Here is a 14672-nt window from a genome sequence, read left to right as displayed (position 1 = left end):
AGTATAGTTTTAACTAAAATTTTCTAAGTAAACTATCATATTTTCATAATCAAACCTTAATCATACTTTCCCATTAATCTAAAACATTTCATTAGCATAAACTAGAACAAAAATTTGATGAATCAATATCCTTTCTACATCAATCCATAATGTTCATCACTTACACAAGCTATCACCATTTCCTTACACAAGTTAACCTTCTTCTATACTCCAAACTCTTACACATCCACTTACACACTCCAACTCTTACACATTCACTTACACACTCTAAATCACTTACACAAGTTAACCTTCTTTTTCATACAATCTTATGAACTAAAAAGTTGCCCAAAACCCATTATAAATACCCTCCTTAGCCATGAGATCACTTGCACCCCCATCATCAAATCTTTCTACCATTCTTTCTTATATCTTCACTTCATTAACATCTTACTAACTTTATACCCTTTTTATTTGTTGAAGAATCAAATGAAGATGGAGCTTGATCTTATCACTTCTTAGGCCAATAATCATCAACTTTTGAAAAGTTAAGTATTATCTTTTGGAGCTTGGATATCATTTTTTTTTTGAGTAATTGAAGATCTACTTCTTTGAAGCTTGGAGCCTTGAAGACTTTCTCTTTTGGAGCTTATTTCTTTAAAGTTCTTATTTTCCTATTATTATTCTCTTACTTGGTTTAGCACCACCTTTGGAGGAAAATGGTACACATTTTCTTAACTCTCTCGTTATGTGATATTTATTTATGGTTACTCGATAATATAAAAGCATGATCAACATGATTTTATTTTAGTCATTTAAACTTTATATGGTAATATTAAAGTCATATCCAGTTTAGTGATATTTTCGTCAAAACAATAATACTTTTGGGACACTCGAAAAAAAAGTCATATATATGGAAATTTTTGATTAATATGATAATATAAATATATATGAATTTTACTAGTTAAATAAACTTATGTGTTTAAAATGATTCCATATCATCTTGGTGTTTTGATAAATTTTTAATCGGTTTATTGGTAAAATAGTCAAACAAATTTGTTAAAATGCTTAGCATTGTTTTTCTTGAAAACTCATTTCATATAGATTTTGGACCCTTAATAATTTGTCGGATTGTGTTATTTTTATAGTGATGATAGATCCGTTTTACTATTTTACAGGTTATTTGATAAAATATGTTATTAAGTACTTAGAAATATTACCCTTGACTGTTATGATTATTTATGACACAATAATGACTTAGTTTAGCCTCAGGAATCTTAGTATAGTTACGAAAATTTGTTATTTAATTAAAATTAATTTATTGGATACTAGTAATTTGTTTCTATTAAAAGGGTAGAATTGTCAAAAATTTGACTAGTGGAAGTTTGACTTATAAGAATGTAAACTATTTCGGTTTAGAGTCTTGTTTGATATTGCATGATATTGATTGTATGACTCTGATAGTAAGTTAACGTCGAACCATGGACCGGCATGTGAAATCCCGGCGTCCGTGTTAGCCGGCACGTAAAATGCGGTGTCAGACAGGGGGTCCGAGAAAAACCCATCCTGTGAAGTCTCGAGCATAACAGTATTGAGAGGAGTGACAACTCCCACCACAGTTAGGGTTTAGGACTACGGTCCTCACCTAACCAGACCCTTACATATATCAGTTGTCATTATTGTTGTGATCTTGTGATGTGCTATGATGGTAAAGCTATGAGGAACTTGATTAAATAAGCATTAAGGTTACCAAGTATTTAGTAGTAGTAATGAACTTCTGCAAGTATTGAGAATGTAACTTAATGGCTTAGTAAAGGTCAATAATGAGTAATAACCTTCTATATTGTGCTTGGTGATTATTTTGTAAGCATAATTTAACTATCGCATCATAAGCTTGTTGAGAAAATTGTACTCGGCTTTATCGCTGACCGATTTAATCGGCTGTCATCCGTATTATGGATGACAGTATTTTGCAGGAAAATTTAGCTCAGGTTTCGATCCAGGCCGCAAATTTAATTATTCTATCGAGGAATTAGCTTCAATGATTTTACTTGATGACTATATTGTACTTATGTTTTTTTTTATCGTATTTAAGTAAACCTTACTTTATATTTTCTCAGTTGTAAGATATTTTTTTTTACTTATGTTTTGAACAATTTTAGTTTAAATGGTTTTTAACAGTTCGGCGTTTTACACTTCCGCATTATTTATCTTAAGTATAATTATTAATGTTAATTATGTATCTAGAGTGCCGCTCCTGCTACACACTTCGACACCAAATTGGTCTTTCACCATTTGTCGCACCACAGAGACCTTAATTGATGGGTCTTCAGCAACATAATTTCTAATAAGATTGTTAATCACGGAAGATGTCAAATGAATGTGTCCAGCTGACACATTTTCAGTACTTAATACACAACCCCCATGCTTCCCTTTATATGTAACAATCTCCAATGAAGGTGAATAGGAGCTCTTCCTAGCCCTAAGCCTCCAAGCACACCCTCTCTTACACTTCAAGGTGAGCACGGTTTGATTTGAAGTCTCAGTTCGGTACTCAACGTTCCTATGAATATGATACAATCTAATAGCACCCAACAACGCATCCTTGTCATCAAACATCATATCCTTTTGAAACTCTCCTTCATCGGGGTAGGTTGTATCACAAGCCCAAGACCTCTAAGAGTTGTCCTCAACGTGTTCATCTAGAGGGAGAACTAGTGCATAAGGTGTAGGAGCAATGATTGTTGGAATGTTGTCTAAGCTCGTGTCATTAGCTAGAGCCTCCTCGTCAACACCCACATCGTCCTCAGAAGGAGCTTCAACGAATTCATTACTCTCACTATTAACATCACCCCAAGGCTCATTTGTATCTTCTAAGTTAAAAGTATCATCATTTGAGACTTGAATTTGAAGTTGATTGGGTTCATTATAAGGAGAAGAGGAAGATGGCATAATGGGATTTTGGGTTTCTTGGGTAGGGAAGGGCGTATGAGAAGGAGCAGAAGAAGTTACATTCAGGAATGCATTTGTTTATACAACATTGACATCTTGATTCTCTAGGGGTACCTCTTCTACATATAACTCTAAAGAAGGAATAGAGGTAGACTTTGAATACTCCCACATTGCATCTATAGCCTCCTCATCCTCAACCGGAAGAGCTAACAATTCTCCACTCATATTGTACTTAAAACTTACATTAACAGTACTTCTTGTAGTGTCAATGTCAATCTTAGAGCATATAAGATGTTTAAATTCATTCAAATCCATGTTTGAGTTGCATGCAAACAGTTTACGTATTCCCCCAACATACTTAACATTGCTACTACTTGATCGAATTGAACCATTCCAAAAACATACAACAATCACACGAAATGAAGCCATTTCTACAACAATACGTACAAAATCAACATCACCATCAAGTTCATAAATATATACTACATAACAACATTGATTAAATTTAGGTTTTGCATTCAAACATTCTCTAAATTAATCTCAAATTTAAGGTTTGCATTCAAACATTCTCTACATTAAACTTAAACATTTTCTACATTAAATTCATGAACAAACAACCTCAATATGAAGATCGTGGCAAATAACAAGTACATTTGACATATTCATAGAGTATAAGTGTAAATGACTACCATAAATGACATATATTTTAAAATCAACAAGAACTAAAAAATTTATAATAAAAAAACGTACCTTAATAAGTTGTAGATCAACAAGAAGTAGTAAATTGCAAGTTTAAGAACCTGCATTTATGTGAAAGTTCATAAACATTTTGTGAACCCTAATTTTCGAAAAAGGAAAAAAACACAAAAAAATAGTACCTTAAGTGAACGTAGGAAGATGACAGAACTAATTAGTAGTAGAAATTTGGAATTTGATGAGATTAATTGAAGGATTGAAGTTGATTTTAATGATGAAAAGAAGAGGGAGATCTCGTAAGTTGAATGAGGAAGTAAACTGAAATGAGGAAGAAGGAGAACTGGAAAATTTAACACGCATGAAGTTGTTGTTACTAATAATAGCGACTTGACCTTGTAGACCAGTCAAACATTAGGTTGCTGTTAGTAACAGCGACATATCTTTTGACCATTTCTTTTAGTTCGCTGTTAGTAAGAGCGAGTTTACACCAAACTTAGCTTTGGAGCCAAGGATACTTATTTTGGAAAAAAAGTTTGAACGAAGCTTGCTTATTTTGGAAAAAAAATTTGAACGAAGCTTGTTTTTTGAATAAAGTTGTTAAATAATCTTATTTTTTTCAAATTTTCGGATAAAATGCATGGTTTGTAAGCTTTTTCATGGGGCGCAAACACATGAACATACATTTTGTTTCTGATACAAACACAAGGATCATGCATCTGTGCATGAGGTAAAACACATGCGTTTTTTTTTCTAATGATACGAACTTTGAAAACTTTCAATCTAACTTATAGATGTGTTTTGAAGATTTATGGAAATCCATTTGTTTTGAAACCTAACTGTATATTAGAACTGGTAGAATTAATGATAAAGTTAATGGTTCTAAAGTTAAATTTTATATTTTCTTTGATCCTATTCAAGTGTAACATAAGAGAAATGTAATATTTAAATCATTTATATTATGAATTACGTACATTTAAATCATTTATATTATGAATTACGTACATGATAAAATTATAAAAATTTAATATTCAAAAACTATATTTAATTTTGAGAAGAATTTTATAAAAACCTACGTGTGATTATATAACTTCTTAAGAAAACTTGAGATGGTGTTAATAGATAAATAGTATATAAAGATACAAGTATAGTATTGCATTTAATTAGGATCCAAGGAAGTATATTTTTGGGCATGTTTGGCAAATAATTTTTTCTTTGGTTTTTGAATTTTAGCTTTTTGATTGTTGTTTAGTTGGTCTAACAACCAAAAAAAATATTCAATAAACGATTTTTGAAACAACAGGTAAGTGAACTTTTAAACCAAAACCAAAATCCATATTCACTTACTGTGAGTAGCTTTTTGAAAAATTAACAACTATTTTTCACCAAAAATCTTTGTAACAATTGGCTTAAACACATAGTATATCATTTAGCAAATCAACCAATATTTTCAACTGGTCAAACGATTCAACATATCCAACAAATATCTATTTAGTGCACAAACATTTTGTTTATAAAACTAGGGAGTTACTAAATATCGCCACCCTTTTCATTTTATCGCCACCCCCTCTCCAAATGAAATTACAAATTTGCCTCTGATTTTTAAAAAATTACAATTTTGTCACTCCCTACAAATTTCTTATTTATAATAATAATAATAATAATAATAATAATAATAATAATAATAATAATAATAATTATAATAATATCAATAACAACAATAATAATAATTAACTTTTTTATATTCTTCAAAAAGAATATAAATAAAATTAATAATAATAACAGTAATAATAATAATAATAATAATAATAATAATAATAATAATAAGAATAATAATAAATAATAAAATTAAAAATAATAATTATTATTCAAAAACAAAAGAAAAAAAAATTGAATCGCCCAGAACGAGCGATTGGACCCCGGTTCAATCGCCAAAAAAGTGGCGATTGAACCGGGGTCCAATCGCTCGGTTCTAGGCGATTCATTTTTTTTTCTTTTTGCATAATAATTATTACTTTTTATTTTATTATTGTTGTTGTTGTTGTTGTTATTATTATTATTATTATTATTATTATTATTATTATTATTATTATTATTATTATTATTATTATTATTATTATTATTATTATTATTATTATTATTACTGTTATTATTATTAATTTTATTTATATTCTTTTTGAAGAATATAAAAAAGTTAATTATTATTATTGTTGTTGTTATTATTATTATTATTATTATTATAAATAAGAAATTTTTAGGGAGTGGAAAAATTGTAATTTTTTAAAAATCAGGGGCAAATTTGTAATTTCATTTGGAGGGGGTGACGATAAAATGAAAAGGATGACGATGTTTAAGAATGGGGTAAAACTAGGGATTCTACAAATATGACATTTTAATAAAAAAACCCAATCCTTATATTCCGCCACCCTTTTCATTTTATCGCCACCCCCCTGAGTAAATTACCATTTTACCCTTACTTTATAAAAAATTAACAACATTGCCATTAAGGGTGAAATTCCTATATATACCACACTCCATCTAAAATTATTCTCACTACAACTAAATACAACTCACTAAAGCTAAATCTCAGAGCAAAAATTAATTACAATCCCCAAATTATTAATCGAGGTAAGTTATTTTTAATTTAATTAGTTGCAAAAGAAAAAAAAAAATTTCAAAACGAGGCGCCCAGATCTGGGCGGCTGGACCCCGGTTCAGGCGCCCAAAATCAGGCGCCTGAACCGGGGTAGAGCCGCCCAGATCTGGGCGCCTCGTTTTGAATTTTTTTTATTTTTTTTCGTGTATTTAGGATTAATTAATATAAATTTTGAATTATTATTGTAAATTTGTATGTTGTAATGTGTAATTTTTATATTTTTTAGTAAATTTTATATATTATTTTGAATGCAAAAGAAAAAAAAAATAAAAAGGAGGCGCACAGATCTGGGCGGCTGGACCCCGGTTCAGGCGCCCAAAATTAGGCGCCTGAACCGGGGTTCAGCCGCTCAGATCTGGGCGCCTCGTTTTGAATTTTTTTTTTTTCGTGTATTTAGGATTAATTAATATAAATTTTAAATTATTATTGTAAATTTGTATGTTGTAATGTGTAATTTTTATATTTTTTAGTAAATTTTATATATTGTTTTGAATGCAAAAGAAAAAAAAAATTGAAAGGGAAGCGCCCAGATCTGGGCGCCTCCCTTTTTAATTTTTTTTTTTTTTCGTTGTATTTAGGAATAATTAATTTAAATTTTGAAGTATGTTATTATTGTTGTTAATGTTATTATTATTAATTTTATTTTTATTATTATTGTGATTGTATTTTTTTTATTAAATATATGTTAATGTTATTATAATTAATTATGTTATTATTAATGTGATTGTTATTTTTTTTATTATTATAAATATGTTCATGTGTTGTTTTATAAATTATTAGTGTAAATTTGTATGTTAATTTTTTTGTTGTTAAATTATTATTTGTATTTGAATAAAACTGTAAAAATTGTAGAAAATGGCTGGTAATCAAGGAAAAGGAAAAGGTTTTTTTAGGCAATTGTTGAGAGGTAATAGTTCAAGGCCTACTTTACTTAGAGGGGACCCGCATGAGAGGGGGGTGACGGGTTCTGCTAGGAGGGCTAGGCATGAAGAGGCTGTCAGACACAGTGAGGCCCAAAGGTCGAGTACGTTGAACCAAGTGCGTACTCCTATTGATGACCAGGCTGACAGCCTCCAAAGTAGTTGGGGGGTTTATAGTGATGATGATAATGATGCTGATGATGTTCAGTTCCAAGGTACTGAGTGTCGCCAAGTGGACTGGGCTGTTGTTCGCGGCCCCGACGGCAGATTTGCCCGGGGCGGCCCGAGTTCTTCTGTCGCATCTGAGCACGCAGGACGTAGTTTTGTCGATAATCAGCCCTCACAGTCCACTAACACGGACTGGTTAGTGACATCACCCCAGCCCGGTGGGCCGACAGATACGCGACTGATCCCTAGCTATGGCGGGCACATAGCTAAACTTATTTATGACGGCTCCGAGCGTACGCCTCCGATTCTAGAATGTCGTATTAGGAAGAGACCGGTGGAGTCCATCATCGGACTGAAGGATATGTCCGATGCGCTAAACGATGTTCTACCTGCCACTTCCCTCGGCCGACTACCGGTCATTATGCACCAGCACATCGATTGTGCTTTGATATCTGCGTTCGTCGAGAGGTGGCAGCCGGATACGAACACCTTCCACATGCCCTGGGGAGAGATGACGATTATGTTGCACGACGTGCAACGCATATTGGGTATTTCTATTGAAGGTTCTCTGCCGGCTGAGCCTTCGGAGGCGGAGTGGGAGGTTGGTATCACCAATCTGTTCGGGGAGCCTCTGTCTGAGCTTCGGCGTAAAGGTTCATTCACCGGCGGATGCATAACCGTTGCTGAATTGATGCGGCTTTGTCATAGGTCGCAGGCCATGGATACCCAGAAGACAGCGTACTACATGGCTGTCATCGACTCTACCTTGTTGGCGGATAAGTCCAGAATTGGCATGCGACCTCACCCGATACTTGCCGTGAACGACGATCAGCAGGACGTGGCCTGGGGTGCGGTGACCTTGGCGTTCTTGTACAGGCAGCTCGGAATGGCATCTAGGGCTGGTTGCAAGACCATTGCTGGATGCCTCACATTGCTCCAGACATGGATCTATGAGTACTTTCCCGCTTTCCGCCCTCATGCTCGCCGAGAAGATGTGCCAAACATGACTAGGGCGGAGATGTGGACACCGAAAAAACCATGTCGTGAGCTGGACAGGTTGAGGGACTGCCGCAAGGTTCTTGATTCAATGACGGAGACTCAGGTACTGTACATTACATTTTGTCATGCATGTTGTTTTCAATTTATAGTATTTTTTTGTGAACTTCGCTTGTATGCAGGTTGAATGGACTCCCTACAATTCTGCTGCTGGTGCGTTGCTGAATGATCACCCACGCACCACCGTAATCGGGGGTATCACGTGCTTTGATGTTGTGGAGGTGTATTTGCCGGAGCGGACATTGCGACAGATTGGGTTCGTGCAGGCTATTCCTCCCGCTCCTATTAGACCAGCCAAGGCTGTCCGACCGGCACACGGTACCTACTACGTGACCTTTCCTTCTTCTGCTGTATATTTGGAGGCATGGAGTAGGTTCCCCTATAGTGCCCGCCTTGTTGAGCAAGGACTTCGTCGGGCTTCTGTTCCTTTTGAGGCTGAACCTAATTACGTTGATTGGTTCAAAGTGTGCTCACACCCGTACATAGCCCCGGACGAAGGGCCTACTTCCGGTCCTGGTCCTTCTCAGAGCAGATCTGAATACGTGAGTTTTATTATCATTTTTTTTTCAGAATTTTTTTTTAATGAATTAATAACGGACATTATCCTTTTGTGTTTACAGTTCCTGAATGAATGGCCCAGTCGATTCGGTCCACTAGCAAGACTACCTGCTAAGGTTGCGGATTTGAACCCCCGTCAACGACATGCGTTAGAAATATACCTTAATGATTGTAGAGATTTATTTGAAGAATGGCAAATTTTTAAAGGGCATGACCCTGCATAGTCTGTACTGAAACTATTTTACATTAATTATTGCATTTCTTTTCGTCAATGAATGTCATTCGTATACACAATAGTATAATTATGGATTATATACAATTTATAATGAATGTCGTGTATAAATTCTATGGAGTATCTAAATTTACAGCATCGTCAGCGGTGGTATTAGTTGGTTGTGAACGTGGCCCGCGTAGATTATTCCAGAGCATAATCCTCGTACTGAAATGTGTGTCAAGATGTTTGGTGAAACTGTCAGCTGCTTGTTTCCAACTTGGATGGATCGGCGGTAGAGGGGACGAATCGTCATTCATTAAAAGTTGAACAAAATGATTTCTATTAACCCAACATATATGTATTACTTTATTTACACTATTCACGCCCGATGCTTTCCTTAACGGGAGAATCAAACAGTTGTATTGCGGATTACAGTCAGCAGAAACATAATAAGCAATGGCAATGTTTAGAAATGTTGCTGCAGAGTACAAAGCCATCGGTGCATACATCCAGTGCATGAAAGGAGCAGGTTCGTTTGCGTGTGAACCTATTCTGAATATAGAATCGTCTAGTGACTCCTGGGATAGATACAAAGTTAGGTATTGCGCTCTATTCATTTGCATTTCCATACTCATAGCACGCCTTAAAAGAGGCCATGCTTCCTTGCCTCCCAGCTCTGTGACGGCAATTGCTCTAAATCCACAGTTACCATCACCTAACACATCAATCCAGTCGAACAAGTAAGGAGGAAGGATAAATGGGATGTTATTAGGCCATGGAAAGTGTGAAAAATCTCGACCTCCAGGATCATCTACAATAAATGTAAATAAAGTTAATATGCGTAAACTGAGACGAATTAATGCAAAAAACGAAAAATATAGTCAAGTACCGGATAAGTTGAAACTGAACTTAATTCCTACTGAGGATTGCGTCTCTCGACCACTAGATCTGCCACTAGATCTCCCGCGGGAAGAAGATGTAGACCCTCGACCGCGAGAAGATGATCTGCTATATTCAAATGAACTTTTTCTCCTTCTCATGTTTTTACTTGTGCTTGGTCTTCCCTTTCTCGGTGGACTAGCGTAAGGCTCAGGTATTTCCGCGCCATCTGGGTGTAGTTCATATTCAAGTAACTGAGACATTCGGCGAACAACAGCGGGATCAGATTTGAGGACTTCATCGACCAGAGATTGAAAGTACTCTTTGTCATTGGCGTTCGGGTATCGTACTTCTTCATCGGTTTCGTCTCCTACCTCGGTGTACCTCAAAGTACTCCAGAATTCATGAATGTCATCCAAATACAAAGCACCATGTGATCCGATGGACATATGTAAATAACATGCACACGGCAATCCATGGGTTTGTTGAAGTACACAACCACATTTGTTAAACACAAAATCACCGAGTTCTAACATGCGGTTATACTCAAGCTGGAGCTGCTCCAAGGCATAGAGAGATACGTGGCGATATAGAGGTCTAAAGTAATGTTGTCGCATCGATCTTTGTACAGAAAACATGGAATCTTGTAGCGCTTGTCGGATTGTAGCTTGCTGATTTGTAATCTGTGCGTGCGCCCTTTTGAAAAGGGTATCGAATGAGCTATTACCGCTACCAAGGTAATACTTAAAAGACGAGTGTTGGCTTTCAACTCTGCTGGTAGTTCGGTTACCCAAGTGTAAACAATCATTCGTCCACGCACGGACAAATTTCTCTCTCAGTGGAATCCATGTTCCAGTCAAATACCGAATGACCTTTTTGTTCCTAAGCGACCACGTACTGACGATCACTTGCCATTTATCTTCATATTCCTCGATCGTAGAACTTTCAACCAAGGGGTTCCATCTACTTTTCCTGAATACCTGCCCTTGTTGATTTTTCTTGCCGCCACACAACTTGTCCACCATGTTCTCAACGTCGTTGCCAATATGCCAGATGCATAACAAATGCCGCACATCTACATTAAACAAAACATTGAACGTAATTAAGACATTATCATTAGATATAACCACAATAATGAATCAGCAATGCCTTTTTACCTGGGAAGACGTCACGAATAGCTGCAGATAAACCTTCGTCTCGATCGGTTACAATGACGCTAGGAGTCTGAGCAGTGCCGAAAATATCTCTCAATCCCTGCAGCACCCACGAATACGACACAGCCGCCTCATCTCGCATCAAACAAAACGCAACCAAGAAATTGTGATTGGTTGGCATCATTCCGATCACTTCACATAGTGGCCACTTTTGTTTGTTCGTTTTGTACGTTGTATCTATCAGCACAACATACGGCCACGTACGTATCATTTGGATAGAGGTAGGATTTGCAATTAATAGTCTGCTCAGTTGCCCTTCGTTATCCAAGTCTGTCCAGACCACATAATTACGTTCTGTGGCCATATGAAGACAGTGTTGAAGGGGAGTCCTACCCTCCATCTCTTCTCTCCTTATTGATTGTCTAATATTATATATCTGATTCATACTAGCATAAAAACCAGGAAAAATTATCTCTAATAAAATTCATAATAAAGGCCGGTTGCATTCCGGTTGCACTAAGCTGTCGTATGTGCTCCCGAATGTCTACATTAATCCTATTTGCCCTTACATGACCATCTCTGTACACCAAGAACGGGTGGTTATGTTTTCCCTTTTCACCAGGACACACCCTTACCGTCCAAGGTCTTTCTGGTGGTTTACGACTACTTCCTACAATCATAAATTTACACCCGCAACTTCTACTTTTAGAACCAGGTCGGACAATATTATCTAGATTATGTACATCACCCCTAATATTACCATAGCGGTGACATCTTAAATAGACACTAACTTTAGAACGTCCTTCTTTCTTTTTATAAGAAGCACGTGTAAATTGAAAACCGATTGTTATTGCTATCGCATCGGCCCAACTATGTAACTCATCTAAGGAGATAAATTCCCTATCCGTAACAAAGCTACCGGAGTAGTCTACGTTGTCTCCAAAGTTTTCAAACTCCTGCAAATTTGAAATATAAATAATATAAATTAAATACATTAATGACTACAATAATAATAATAATAATAATGACAACAACAACAACAAATTAAAAACATTACGTAAATAAAAAAATCTTAAAAATTAAAATTTATCAACAATAAAAATTTATACGGAAAATAAAAAAAAATTAATACGAAAAATAAAAAATAGTACTAACAATAATAATAATAATAATTTAAAAAAAATTAATACGGAAAAAAAAAAATTCACAGGCGCACAGATCTGTGCGCCTGAACCATGGTTCAGCCGCCCATATCTGTGCGCCTGAACCATGGTTCAGCCGCCCAGATTTGTGCGCCTTTTTTTTTTTTTAATTTTTCAACGACAACTTTACGTACCGCATCCGACTCATAGTCGCTTTCGTTAGCCATATTTAACCAATTACGGGTTACCACTTCTTTAACACTTTTTAGAGAGATAATACCAGTTTTTAGAGAGATAGTACCGTGTTTGAATTCGTACTTCATACGCATTTCAGAATTCCATATATATAGACAAATCTTACGCATTAAATTCTTATTAGTGTTATTAAGCGTGATTTACATTTATTAATTAATTTTTAAGTATAGTGGCAATTTTGTAATTTTTTTAAATACAGGGGCAAAAATGTAATTTTACAGGGGGGGTGGCGATAAAATGAAAAGGGGTGGCGAAAAATAACATCACCCTAAAAAAAATCGCTGACATGACCAGTGATGCTTATTTATGAAGTACCGACTTTGTCATGATTATTACTTGTGAAGAAATCAGCTAACATTATCAGTGATTTCATCTACTTTGCTTTCGCCACTTCTACCGTTCTACATAAGGTATGAAAATAATAAAATTTGACCTTATAATTCCTTCAATATATTTAAATTTTGAGAATATTAGATTAGTCTAGTTATATAAAACTTTCCCTTTTAAAGTTTTAACTTTTTGATAGGATTTTGATTCTCATTATTAGTAATGGTCAAATAGCTATGAGTCCAAAATCTTATTTGATCCGCTCTAGACTCACCCTAAATTTTAAAGTTTTGATATAATTTTTTAGGACCCCACGAATCTGGATTCGAGTCCAAAAATGGGGGTATGGGTCTGAAAATAATTAACCCAAGCCCGCTTTAAGGACTAGTTTAAGATCCTTATTTGCCCTAGACGGACCCGCTAAGCCCGTGCGAGATCTGACCCACTACATAATCTAATATTAATTTTAATTTGGTCTAACCTATTATGTAATATTTGGACTTGTATACAATCTATAAATGTCTTTTGTTACAGATGAAACATTTAAAATGTAGAAACGATAAGATATGAATAATTAATTTAAGATCTATTTAGGATCCATGAAGAATACTAGACCCATTAAATCTGACTAAAAAAATATTCTTATAGAAATTATCTAGTTTGACTAAAAAAAAATAATTTTTTGGTACTAATTTCAGAAAATATTCTTATAAACCAAAAGGAGAATAAAAAGTGAAAGCAATTATTTTTTTTAATAGAGCATTAGAACTTACTAGGCTATGGATTAGGAAGAATATAAAGAGAAAGAAGGCTCTAAACTCATCTCCTCTAGAAAAGTGCACTTTCTCGTAGCCAAATGAAATGATGAAATGAATTTCACAAATCATCACTAACGTGGATATTTGGACACACATTGATGAATTGAATTAGAAATTAAAAGTTTAGAGACAAATTAGAGGTATCTCATATTTCTGAAAAAATACGCGAAAATAGATTAAGGTGATTTGTACATGTGCAAAAAAAGACTTTCGACGCCTCTGTGAGGAGGGTAGAAAGCATTATAGTAGAGGGTAAGAGGAGTCGAGGAAGACCCAGGAAAACTTGGGATGAGCAAATAAAAATTGATTTGTATGAGTTAATCCTCTCTGAGGGCCTGACTAGGGATAGGAGTAATTGAGGCGCCATATCTATGTTTTAGACTACTGATATCCTCTTAGATTACCTTTTGATGTTCTTGTCCTCTTGCTTCTCTCGTTTCTTTTATTATTAGTTTTTTTTTGTTTTCTTTTATTTTGTAGTTAGTTTTACTTATTTATTTTATTTATAGGCATTTAATTTATCTTTCTCGTGTAGTTACATCTCTTTATCTTTCTTAAGCTGGGGGACTCCTTTGGTCGCGCTCTCTTTTTAGGTATGAGTTGCCGCCATCCTTCTCTCTCCAGACCCTGTCCAGAGTTTTTCTATAAGCGAGATTTCCTGAATAGGATGATGATGATAATCGCTTAAGATACTACTAAATTTAATAGGAGTATCACTTTCCTATTTAAAATACCCACTTTCAATTATTTTATATTATATTATTTTAAATGAAAAATTAAGACTTTACAAATACGCTAAAATACTCGCTTGAATTACTGTTATTTTATAAATTAATTGGTATCTTTTGATCTTTTTCGAGTCCAGAGACTTTTTGATTGCATTCTCTTTTAAGGGTATGAG

The 14672-nt window shown here is 34.8% G+C and overlaps 1 protein-coding gene across 1 annotated transcript; it reads right to left on the bottom strand.

Annotated features, from left to right (window-relative positions):
• Positions 1 to 9397: 9397 nt before the first annotated feature.
• On the bottom strand, positions 9398 to 11375 carry LOC130823414 (uncharacterized). Its single transcript, XM_057688033.1, has 6 exons — positions 11233 to 11375; positions 10974 to 11150; positions 10086 to 10445; positions 9935 to 10007; positions 9580 to 9805; positions 9398 to 9421 (listed from the first exon to the last, which is right to left on the bottom strand). Exons 1-6 carry the CDS (start codon positions 11369 to 11371, stop codon positions 9398 to 9400), a joined length of 999 nt encoding a protein of 332 aa, XP_057544016.1. The 5' UTR covers positions 11372 to 11375.
• Positions 11376 to 14672: the final 3297 nt, after the last annotated feature.

Source organism: Amaranthus tricolor, chromosome 9 (assembly GCF_026212465.1).
Source record: "Amaranthus tricolor cultivar Red isolate AtriRed21 chromosome 9, ASM2621246v1, whole genome shotgun sequence".
Classification (NCBI taxonomy): domain Eukaryota; kingdom Viridiplantae; phylum Streptophyta; class Magnoliopsida; order Caryophyllales; family Amaranthaceae; genus Amaranthus; species Amaranthus tricolor.
This window is presented reverse-complemented; position numbering and strand designations above follow the sequence as displayed.

What these genes read in the sequence shown, in the direction of transcription:
- LOC130823414 (XM_057688033.1), bottom strand. Translation starts at nt 11,371, where the DNA reads ATGCGAGATGAGGCGGCTGTGTCGTATTCGTGGGTGCTGCAGGGATTG. An exon ending in TATTCGTGACGTCTTCCCAG is followed by an intron (nt 11,151 to 11,232) that starts GTAAAAAGGCAT and finishes TGTTTAATGTAG; the next exon opens with ATGTGCGGCATTTGTTATGC. An exon ending in TAAATGGCAAGTGATCGTCA is followed by an intron (nt 10,446 to 10,973) that starts GTACGTGGTCGC and finishes ACACCGAGGTAG; the next exon opens with GAGACGAAACCGATGAAGAA.